The 12,132-nt window shown below is 43.1% G+C and overlaps 1 protein-coding gene across 1 annotated transcript; it reads left to right on the plus strand.

Moving 5' to 3' along the window:
- Positions 1 to 2,238: 2,238 nt before the first annotated feature.
- Positions 2,239 to 12,114, plus strand: LOC306695713 (rho family-interacting cell polarization regulator 1-like). The gene is made up of 17 exons (XM_079159021.1): positions 2,239 to 2,376; positions 4,778 to 4,865; positions 4,991 to 5,124; positions 5,284 to 5,362; positions 5,488 to 5,511; positions 5,628 to 5,681; positions 5,896 to 6,045; positions 6,203 to 6,266; positions 6,356 to 6,399; positions 6,482 to 6,607; positions 7,030 to 7,178; positions 7,300 to 7,408; positions 8,735 to 9,370; positions 9,455 to 9,687; positions 10,409 to 10,499; positions 10,614 to 10,707; positions 10,799 to 12,114. The coding sequence occupies exons 3-17, from the start codon at positions 5,033 to 5,035 to the stop codon at positions 10,867 to 10,869; spliced, it is 2,016 nt and encodes a 671-aa protein (XP_079015147.1). The 5' UTR covers positions 2,239 to 2,376; positions 4,778 to 4,865; positions 4,991 to 5,032; the 3' UTR covers positions 10,870 to 12,114.
- The last annotated feature ends 18 nt before the right edge of the window (positions 12,115 to 12,132 follow it).

The raw sequence follows: 12,132 nt of genomic DNA on the forward strand, positions 1-12,132 counted from the left end.
AAAGATATGCTCTGTTTGGCTCTAACTTTACTGACACCAACAGGCAGTAGCATATAGAAATACTGACCAACTGCATGTGACATGTCACATGAAGTGGCATCATGTGAGAAGAAAGAGCCTGTTAGGGCCAATTAAATATTCACTGGTCATTCATCATTTTACTTTCTCATATTTATTTGGTTTTCTAGTCTCCAGTAGAACGGATATAATTATGTGATATTGGATATCAGCTTGATGTCAAGGCTGTGTCAACACCTTCACTCGTACACTTATTGGTTTCTGATGATACTGTTCACATGGTGTCGGTACTACGGGAAAGGGGCTGGATAATCTCTGTTATGTGGTTACACTTCTCTACAACATGGCATGGATTTAATTAATCTGGAAGATGTATAGCAGCACTCTTGGTTTTGTCGGCTGCTACGTCCTGTTTGGTAGGAAATCTGGAGGAAAAAGCGCCACATGTTGTCCTTCATCGCCCCCTCGCTCCCTCTCTCCTTAACCCTCCTTCCTCGGTCAAACTCAGACTAACGGCCCGCCTCTGATAGATTTAACTGCTGAAGTTGAGCACACACGTTTAACAGGGCCACCCTTGGGTGATGACTATAGTTGGATCACTTTGTCTTCCTCCTTTTTTTTTCCTTCCTTCCTTTTTTGGATTCGCCGTGGCGTCGATAGAGAAGCACGAGCAGCAACGGAGGAAACCGTGACAGACAGGGATATCCTTGTTGCCACAGCAACTAGCCGGAACATGATTTCCGGTTGCAAGAGCAACATTTCAAAATAAAACGTAAGAACGTGCGTCGTTGGCTCCTGGCATAGTAGCTTGGTCCAGAGTGACTCTGTACCGGCAAGGCCGTCCTGGGTGTCTTATATTAGGCAAAGCTTCTGTGAGTATATCTTTAAGCCAATGCAAAATGTCACCTGTCATCAATGCTGCATCTACATTCAACATGGCTTGTAGCAACATTTGAACCATCTGAGATGAAGTTTGCAAATTGACTCTCTGTCCCATATGTGAAAGTGATTTATGGCTGGCTCCCTCTTGATGTTTACGTGGATTGTTGCCCGCTTTTTCACAAATCAAACTGGGGGAAAGGAGGGGTTTAATAGGGTAGAATTAGACGGGTAGTTGTTACAGTCCTGATAACATACGCACACACTCCACATAAGTAATTTTCTTCATATTTATAGCTTTGATGATGTGTGCAGCTGTTCACAGTTGGGTAAAGCTACAGATTTAGGAACAGAATTTGAGTACAAATTGATGTATATTTTCAAATGAACACACCAATAGACTATTCCTATCTGGTGTAGCCAGTGTCTGTCTAGTCAGTATACCTTTCACAATCATTCATGATAGTGTAATATTTCGTTTTCAGTCAGTGTCATTTAATACTGTGTTGACAAATATACTCTGCTCATCTTTGTTGAGTCCAGAAGGTGGACTCTGGAACAGGGTTTTGTATTTTATACCTCTTGTCTTTTGCTTTTTAACTTGTTACACTCAATACTGACTTCATTTTGATGTTTTTGTTACTATCACGTTGTTTCTCCATTTTATAATTTATCTACAGCTATTTTTGTCTACATGAGACATTAAACTCACACTTTAATTCGGAAGGCTGATCAGATTGTCTGTTATTGCAAGAATAGTATGACATCTATTCTGTCTGTTCTGGAGGAGGAATCCCCCCCACACACACACACACTGTTTCTCGCCATTTGTTCACTTAAAGGGATGGCAAAACGTTTCCTTGTCCACACTGAGGTTCTAATAGAGGGCGTGGATTTTTCACAAATTAAAATATTCTCAGAGAAAAACTTGTGATTTTCATTTTTTACTTTACTCGACTAACAAAACAAACCTTGTTTCTCTTAATGATAGTATTTATTTATTTTGTATTTGTGGTGTACCCCAGGGTTCAGTTGTTAGGCCATTAGGTTATATTTCATATATATGTCTAATGTATAATGAAGATTATAATAGTTTAAGTTTAAGTAAAAACATTTAAAAAAGAGAGTTCTGTCATTTTGCGGCCTTAAATCAATTTCTCACGTTTCCTAAACCTTATGACAACATATTTTTTCGATCGTATGCACCAAAATACTTGACATTTCATTCATGTCTACGTATTTGTGCTTTCAAATCAGCTGCACATTTCTGTTAATTTGGTGAGCTTTTATATTGAAACCTTGCAACCGGAAGTTAGTTGTGGTAGCTCGTGCTGGCTTGATTGTGGACACAAAAAACTGCGAAATCGAGGAGAGGGACAGCGCCCAGAATAACTGTAAACCTCTGCAAACTGTGGGCAGCATCGCGGTGGAAATGAGACTCCGGACATATTCTCCGGGCTGTCGGACATTAAAACAGAGGTAGGGGGGCTGCTGCTTATTGTCGACAAGGTCACAGAAGAAGAAGAAGAAGAAGAAGAAGGCTGATCTTTTTCTTCTTCTCTACATGGACATGAGTCCGTCCGACGTGAAGTTGCTTTCCTGTGATGTTATCGGAAATATACCCGCCAGCTGGCTGTGATTGACTTAATCCTTAACTATCCGTGTGGGTTTTCGCGTTTATTGTGAGTTAATGGACGGACAGTTTGGGGGAGCAGGGTGTTTGGGGGTCCTGGTCTGGACTTCTTTTTGTGGCCTGTGATGAGCTACGGGGGCTGGGGTGGGATATGTGCCGAATACAACAAAAAAAAAAAATCTGGCTCGACTCCGTTTCCCTAAATGTTGAGTTTTGAGCTCCATCCTTCGCTGTTTTACTTGAAGTTAAAGAGCACGAGCGTGATTGGGTGAGCTCGTTGATCCGACTCAGTGGCCTGCTGCCGGGTTAGGATAATCCAGTAATCTAGAGTAACGTTAGAGCTGGTTGCGTTTTATTGTAACACCATTGAGCGTCATTCTCCTCCTCTTCCTCCTCAAACAGACCCCCAAAGTGTGGATGAACGCTGGGGTAACGCTGGGTGTGAGCTGCGTACTTGTTTATATTCGCGCCATTGATCCAATGATTAGTCGATTAGTGGATCATCTAGTAACTAATCACTTCCAGTTGTGATTATGACTAATCTGTGAACGTCACATACACGACTTTCTTCTAACGGTCAGATTAAACCACTTGTTAGTTCTTCACTGCTGCTTTGTGATTGTAGTGCTGACATATTGATTGGTCCTTCAGCGAACAATTAATGGTCAACTATTGAGATAATTGACAAATGATTAATTTATTTTATAATTTATCAAAGCAAAAATGTGTCATGTATTTACTCATTTCATCTTCTTCAATGTCAGACTTGTATCTGATTTTTAAGTTTTTATATCCATCTATTGACATGGACTTCTTTTTACTTTATTTGTGAGGATTTATAGACTAAAAAAAAAAAATCTGTTTTAATGTAAAAACTCATTAGTTGGAGCCCTATTCAGTGAAAAGACACCCATGCGTGTTATTCTACTGGCTGAACAAGCCTGCATGTGCTTGTGAATGTGAGTGAACCAAAAGCTTTTTTTTTTCAACCAAACTCCAGTCTTGTGAGGTGATTGGAAACAGTGTCCTCTTTGTTCACTCTGCTGGGAGGAGAGGATTAATCCAGTTAATGATCTCTAATGTAAGGAAGGGGTTAAAAGCACATCTGACAGAGAGGTAAACGCCACTCAGAATTATCAATATTACTGAAGTCTGCGGAGCTATTTATGGGTGGGTGGGTGGGAGTGTGGAAGACGTGTGCATCATCGCAATGACTTTTCACTTTGCCGGCTGTGCCCACCTCAGGGTGCAGATCTGAGTCCTGCAAAATGTGGTGGGGTGTTTAATCCGTAAAGGCTCTCTGGTATGGCACCTTTTCTTTGCCATGTTCTAACCCCTGACCAACTGCAGTTAATCCTCCCAGTTAAGATTAGCGGTTTAACTGGACCCCCGGCCTGGTGCACCCCGAGCCCACATCCTCATTGTGTGCCAGGAGAACATAGAAAGACAGCAGGGTGTATGCAGTTTATTCTAATGTCAGAAATGTTGTCCCTAACAAGGCTTCCGTCATATAAAACCACAATCTGTCTGTTGTAATCATTTCTCTTCTGGTTCTGAGTTTGGTGTAAGACAATGGGCAGCAGATGCCGGCAGTAGCTCTGCCCCGTGTCGTCTCATTCACAGATCCCATGTGTTAATATGGGTTTGGCTCCGACTTGACAGCTTTAGTTTGGTTTAAATCTGTAATCTCTTTTGTGACTAGGTGAGCTCATGCACGACCCTCTCTTCCTAGAGTTTCCCTCGACTGTGGCGTCCCGCTAATCTGCACGTTTAGTGGCTTACTTTGGAGTAGAATGGGGGAAAATGTTGACACCCTGGCACATAGCAGAGGGCTAGTTTTATATTCTTGAGCCAAACTTCTGTGTAGAATTTCCTGTGTGGAGTCAGACACGAGACTTCCTGTACTCCGGGGTTGGATGTGGAGGGGGTGGAGAAGTAGGGAAGGAAGGGGAAGAGAAGCTAAAGCAGACGGTACTGCTTACTGTTGTCAGTGGCGGCCACTGTGGTTGCTGCATGCATGTCGTTCACCGTCTCAGACTTTCGACAAAACAACGCGAACAGACCGAGGAAGTGAAAGAACGGTTCCTATCTTCTCTTTTTCCTCCACCAATCTTTCCTCCAGTGACCTCTGTACTTATCAGAAGCCTTGATAATCACAGAGTAAGAATCCTGTCAGGTACAGTGAGGTATGAAGTGAAGAGGGACATGTTTTGTGTCTAATGTCTCCTTTTTTGTGTGTAATTACAGGACATGTCCATCAGTTTGTTAAAGCCACAGTGCTGCACTCAACTCTCCCAGCATGCCACAGTAGTGACAGTCTCTCTTTACCCAGCAGGTGAGCATTACTCTTTCTTTCTCACTCTCTGTCCTGCCAGTTTCCTTCATTTTTAAATGTGCTTTGATTGAAATAACCATGAAGGCCTTATCACAAGTGATCCCGTGTTCCTCTCCCTCCCTCAGCACTGTTTTATCCAAGAGAAACGTGCCTTGTAAGGAAGCAGGATGTTCACAGGCTCCACAAAACTGCCACCCACTAAAACCCCGCAGCCCGAGCGGCTGGATGAAGTGTACGCTGCCTTACGCCGAGGCTTACAGTGAGTAAACGCGTCTCAGGCTCTGTTAGCAGCGATTCCAGTGGAACGCTGCCAGATGGAGAAAAAAAAAAAATCACAGAAAACGCAGGACATGGTTGCTTTTGAGTGTGAAAATGAAGAAGTAACAGTGATGTTTTTTTTTTTTGTTTTGTTTGTCAGGTCGTACTTGCAGGTCCACCAGCTGGAGCTGGACAGTCTGGGCCAGCAGACCAGAGAGAACAAGAGGAACGGTCGTCTGGTGAGAGCTCATGTAGTCCAACCAGTATCCCCAGTATTGACTGTCACTCAGTACTGGTCTGGATGCTGTCGGTCAGGATGTAAATTGGACACTTTGTGATGCTAAACGTGTTATTTTCTTTGCAGGGGTCGTTGTATGAGTTGGATAAGGTGAGTTTCAGTCACACCTGTTGTATACAGACACAAGTGTAGCACATTGAAACTGTATAAAGGTGGAAGAGACACTTTCTGCTTTAGTTTAATAATGAATCTCTTTTCTTTTGTAGCAAGTGAAAGCTATAGAGAGGTTTATGCGTCGCCTGGAGTTCCACCTCAGCAAGGTGTGTATTTATATGAGGAATTGATTAGATAAATATATATATATATATATATATATATATATATATACTGTATACAATTTAATCTGACCATTTTCATCAAATAACCAAGACACTACATACAAATTTGTGAGAATATTCATTTTCATTCTGTGTTCTGATGAGTATCGAACATCACATTGATTTGTTGAGACCGGTGCAATATTTTCTTCTCCAGGTTGAGGAGCTGTACGATGCGTATTGTATACAGCGCCGACTGCGTGACGGAGCGAGTAAGATGGTGGCGGCCTTTAACTCCGCCACTGGCAGCAAGGAGGCCAGAGAGAGCCTGAGTGAAGCCAACAAGGGCTACAGGGAATGTACAGAGGCAAGTGACTGAGCTGATGTCAGCGTGTTTCTGTGTTTCAGCATATACACACTGGGTTCTTTGTTTTTGTTATAGATATCAGACCATGCACTGTATGTTCTTATGTTCTAACAAATCGCCGTTATGTTAAAATCCTTCCTTCCATCTGTCTCTGCAGCACATGTGCTCACTTGAGAGTGAATTAGAAAGCCAGATGGGAGAATTTCATGTCAAGATGAAGGGTGAGTCACTTTCTACCACTTCCTATTTCCTTCACTCTGCGTTATTATACAGTTTTATAGTTCTCATTTTCTTCTTTCGGATGTTTCAGGCCTCGCTGGCTTTGCACGCCTGTGTGCCGGTGACCAGTATGAGGTAAGAAACACCAACACAAGCATGTAGACACAAACTGTGTGGAGTGTCATTGCATCACATCGGCTGTTTTTGGCCCCATCAGGTCCTAATGCGTTATGGGCGGCAACGCTGGAGGCTACGAGGCCGCGTGGAAGTCTGCAACAGGCAGATTTGGGACAGTGAAGAGTACATCTTCCTGCCTCTCGTCACAGAACTCCTGTCAATCAAGGTAATGAAATCAGCATGTTTGTCATTGTAAACGAATCTCATGAAAAGACCGAAACCAACAATGTTTGACTTTCATATCCTGTTTGTGGCCACTGGGTCCTACTCAAGATTTAAATCTTTGAACAGGTGACAAATGCATAGTTTCATTATTAAAAAGGCCAAATATTTACCTAAAACAGCTGGGTAGTTTCCAGCAAATGTAACTCAAACTGCAGTAAGTAGTGCATTTTTTGATACATACTGGGTTTTTCCCGCTGCGGGTATTTACAGCAGCAGGAAGCTGTCTGCAAAATAAACTAGAGTGAGATATATTCTGTCTGTTCTCGGAGAGAGCCAGCTGTAGCTAGTTGTCACGGTTTGTTGAGTTCCCGTGGTCTCTGCCTCTCCTCATCTCTCTGAGGTTTGCTTGTTGTGGTTCTCCAGGTGACGGAGCTGAAGGGCCTGGCCAATCACGTGGTGGTGGGCAGCGTGTCCTGTGAAATGCTCGACCTGTTCTGCCCGCTTCCCCAGACGCTCGCTGTGGATATCAACGACCTCGGGACAGTGAAGCTGAACCTAGAAGTCACCTGGAGGTACTCCGACCTCTCATGGCCTCTATTAGTTTTGTAATTTTACACTTTTAAAATATTTATTTAGGTTGTTTTTTTTGTTCTGTCTCTCAGTCTTTGTCTTGCTTTGTTGTTTTTTCCCCAGTCCCTTTGATAAGGACGACCAGACATCCTCCACCAGTACGGTTTCCAAACGTCTGCTGTCCAATCAGAGCCCCCCTGACACGCCCTCTATGCGGGAGCAGGTGTTTTATGTGAGTCACAATAAAAGAGATCAGAATTTTCCACTAACAACAATCCTTCCCACCTGCTCTGTTACACTACTAAGTTATAGTTTGTATTAAGGATATGTGAAACCATAAACTGCTACTTATTTCACTGCACATACACACTGTTTTGTTTTATCTTACTGATGGCTATTATTACTGTCATTTCATTGGCTTGTTCTATTTCAGCTGCTCCCCAACTGCTTTGTGTGTAGCGGTAGCGCTGATGTGTGTGAGGACGCCCGCAGGGCTCTGTGTGTTAGGACGTGTGGTTGTGGGAGTGCCGTGCCTAATGTGAGGAGAATGAACGATAGCAGTAGCGGGACGTGTGACAGCAGCAGCATGTGTGAACGCAGCTGTGGTCCTTGTAGCTGTTTAATTGTGGTTGAGTAGAGCTCCAATATGTCCCTCCTCTTCCTCACCTCGCTGAAGAGCATGCCTCGAGGCGGGTCCAGACAGAGCCGCTCGCTGGTGGAGGCGCTCCACGATGTCATGGCGGACAGGACGGCGTCCTTGCGTTGTGAATTCGGCCGTACGACACCCAGATTCATCTCTGTGCAGTCGGTGTGTTGGGACGTCGTTGTAGCTGTAGTTAAGTTTATAGTGACCAAAAAATCAATAGACAACAATAGATAATAGACAAAGCCTGATTATGTTTCAACATGTTGCCAGCTGCAACTGTATAAATCATTATTTGTAAGATTTTTAAGACTAATTGATCACTTGTCTTTGTCAATGAATTGAGTTACAAGTGATTCTTTTTTTTTTCGTATATAAAAACCAAGAAAGATAATTATTTAGTGTTTAGAATATTGCAAGTTACATGTTACCAGAGCCCAAAATGATACACTTACATATTGTAGTCTGTACAGGAGCTAAAAAGTAAAAGATTAGGTTTATACTTTGACGTAGAACACAGCAAGATCTGTCCTTGTGAATCTTAAATGTTTGCTGTGTTTATAGTAAATTATAACGATAAAAAGCTCCTGTCAATAGACTGAATGGTTCTCAAACTTTTTCTGTCATGCCGTCTTTTGGAAGCAGAAGTTTCATATCCCACTCATTAGTCGCACATGACACCAAATCATTTAACTTTAGTTCCACATTTTTAGCCTCCGTTGCCTCGCTTTCAATTCCTCTCCGACCCACAGTTTGAGAGCCACTGTATTATTGAGTTTGTCAGTTGTATTTATCATCTGCATTTTCCTGATTGGATTTGATGACCAACATGTACACAGAATCTGTAAATCCCGCTGTATGTAGACATGCTCATTGACTCTTATTGCTGTTCTCTGTGTCTTGTTTCCTGCCTAGTCTCTGCTGAAGCGACAGAGTGAAATGGAGAACGGGACCGTCTGGTCCAACTCCTCTGAATCCTCTGACGACTCCTCCAGTCCGGCCTTGGCTCACCACGCTCAGAGGCTGGCGGCCTCCAACATGCTGCAAACCACTCTCCCCACTCAGCTGTCCTTCACGCCGCACAAGTCCAGCGCGTCGACGCCGTCGCTCTCATCCAACCAAGAGGAAGATGAGACAGAAGCCGGGGAGGTTTTCACTCTGGCAGACGCGGTGCCCAACGGCCATCTGCAGACTTCCTGCTCTCATAGTCCAGACTGCACTGTGACTGATAGAGTGTCCGTCCAATCAGCTGACCTCTCTGAATCCTCAGCAGACCTCAGCTGCTCGTGCCCCGACGTTTCCTCTGTACCTCCTGTGTCGCTGATAGAAGCACAGGATTTGTCTGAAAGTGGCGTCCCACAAGTTTGTATTTCAGCGGAGGAGGAAAAAGACGCATCTGAGGATTTGTCAGTTAAGGTTGGACAGACTGAAGCAGAAACAGAGGACAGCACCACTGGAGCAGGAGCGGGACGCCAGGTAGAAGCATCAGAGAAACACAGAGAGCCACATCCGTCCGTCCAGGAGTCAAAAGCACCAGAGGGCGCTCTGACGGTGAGCTTCTTTCACTCCTTTGTTTTTGTGAAGTTGAATGTGTTGGCGGTGATATTTAAACACCTGCATTTGTTTCCCCCATAGGTTTCTTTTCCTACTTCTTCTAGTTTCACTCTGGAGGTCGAGACAGCCCTTGAAAGTTTTGACTTTCTCAACTGCTCTGATCTTGAGGAAGAAGACGAGGAACAACAGGAAGACAAAGGAGAAAAGAAGGAGGAGGATGAGGGGCAACATGAAGAGAACCAAAACAAAATGGAGGAAAAGAAAGTGGAGGAGGAAGAAGAAAAGGATGAAGAAAACTTTTACTCTGGAAGAAGGTCAGTGTTAGTGGTCATTGTTGAGATCTGAATAGTTAGCGCCTTTCAAGTATTTTATGTAAACAAATGTCCGTTTCACACGACCAATAAACATAATGAAACTTCCTGTTCAAACAGGAAAACCTCCCATTATTCTGAAAGGGGAGTTCCCATGCATTATTCCAAGATGGTAATCCGCTCTTCTAGCACTGCAGTCACACAACTGAAAAGCTAACATTCTCTACTTTTTTGTGCTAAGTATTTCTAGTGATTTGGTAACAAGTGAAACCTTATAAACGGTGTAAAACTTGTTTAAATGAGCCGAATCAACTGTAGGGAGAACATTTATTTTTATTTAGATGTAACTTCCATTGATGGTGGGTTCATTGTGGATTTGCCAATGGTCTGTTGGAGATGTCGTAGTTTTCCCAATACCTCCAACTCGGCTGTTCATCGTTATGGTGTGAATGACATGATGTGAACGCAGCAATAGATCATACTCAAGAAGGTCTTATAGTTTCCCAAATCCCATGAACCTCGCTGACCAACTTTACTTTAAATTGGCCAAAATCTCCAAATATATCAAATGCTGATGTACAGAACATCCAGATGTTTCCATACTAAGATGGAAACATCCATGTATGTCACGATGCAGCGTATGCATGCAACTAAAGAGTTCACATTTGCCCCACAATGCATGTCACTGTTGCATCAGTCTACTTTTGTGTGTCTCCCTCTGCAGCGATGAGGAGGAGGCCGACGCTCTACAGATCTTCATGGAAGCCCCGGAAGGATTTAGAAACTCGGATGAAGATCGTTTCTCTGAATCACAGGTAATCAAAGTATCTGATTAATGCTTCTTAAAGCAGTCGTGTGAGTGTGTTTATTTTCATGTTAATCACATGTAAGTTAAAAGAAATAAAAACTTTTTTTTTTTTTTTAAAAAGGGGTCAAGCGTTGGGGACGCGCAGGATTTGTGTCAGATGGAGATGCCCGAGGAGAGGGAGGAGCACAGCGAGGAAAAGGGAGACGAACAACACGGTGAGAGGAGTTTGTCCGTAAACAGAGGCTGTAGTTGTTCATGTGACCACAGAACGGGGTTTGTTAATTTTCCCTGTTTTTAATCTTTCAGGGGAGGACACGTCCCATGGTCAGGAGGAGCGCCCCACTACTCCCACCCATTTGGCCACTTCTGTCTTCTAATGACACAGTGGAACCATAGCTACACCATTTCTCCCACTCTGACCTACTCAAGCCATGTCCCTGTTCCACTCACTGCTCAGACAAACGAGCTCTTCCATCACGGCCGAGTTTGTGCACATATTTGGCTAAAAATAAACGTTGAGGTGTCTGTACCTCAATCATGACTGAACCCCCCCCCCCCCCCTCAGTCCCTTCAAAGTCCTCATCTTTTTTCAACACACAATCCATCACGTTGCCTGGGTTGAAGTGGGACACCACTTAGATTACACTTTCATTAACTGTTCCTGTCATGTGAAAATTCAATGTCCAAAACATTTCAGGAGCAGCTACAAGCGGCCTTGTTTGTGGCTTTATTACAGAGCATTTATTAGTTCAGGATGATTGATTTCTATAATCTAGTGAGAAGCCTACAATCACTTACTGAGGTGCAGCAAGTTTGCATTCAAAGCGCTCAGTATATGTGGATGGAAATAACAAACGTTATCAGTGTTAAATCAGTGTACGGCCCAGAGCTCTTTCCACTGTTAGTGACAGAGAAAGACTTCACGAGCATGTGATGTTTGTCTGAAGACTTCCATTGACGTGCTCCGGACATTTAGTCAAACCTGGAATGTACCCTGACTGAAGCTTTTCATTTTCGGCATCAGAGACCGTTAATTATCCAGAAATACACACGGAGTGCAGAAGTTACATTCAACCATCAAAAGCAACACAAGGAACATTAGTAATATTAGGACTGAATATAAACACTCTTTGAGTTTCTCCTCAAGCTCACTTTGGTCCAACATGAAAACAATCTGCAGTGCAAAACTATATTTAAACCTGCATGTGTAGCTGCCTCACACTGCCAGCATGTCTGTATAAAAAGCTCAACGGATCAGTTTTAAGTGTGTAAGCTAGGCTTCAGTGCAAGGAAGCCATCAGGTCTGTAGCTGTGTTCAAAAAGCCGCCTCACGGGGGCGCTATAGTCCTTCAGCATCATGTTTTACGTTGTTCTACAAAAGCCTCGTCATTCAGAAAGTGCCTCAAGTGACAGATGTAAGGTTTTAAAATGCCACGACAGAAGAGATCAGGCAAAAGATAAGTGTTTATTTTCTGAATTACTTTAAGAGTGTGCACAATAAGAGATATTTACTATTTCATATAAAGAATTGTATATGTCTTGAAATGTTAAAATGTTTATGTTCAGAAATGTTTCAACTTTATAAAAGGTTTCTTTCAAATGAGCATGTCTGTTCTTGTGTTGACTGAATCAGCATGTGT

Source organism: Pholis gunnellus (genome assembly GCF_910591455.1).
Source record: "Pholis gunnellus genome assembly, chromosome: 1".
In the NCBI taxonomy this organism is placed as follows: domain Eukaryota; kingdom Metazoa; phylum Chordata; class Actinopteri; order Perciformes; family Pholidae; genus Pholis; species Pholis gunnellus.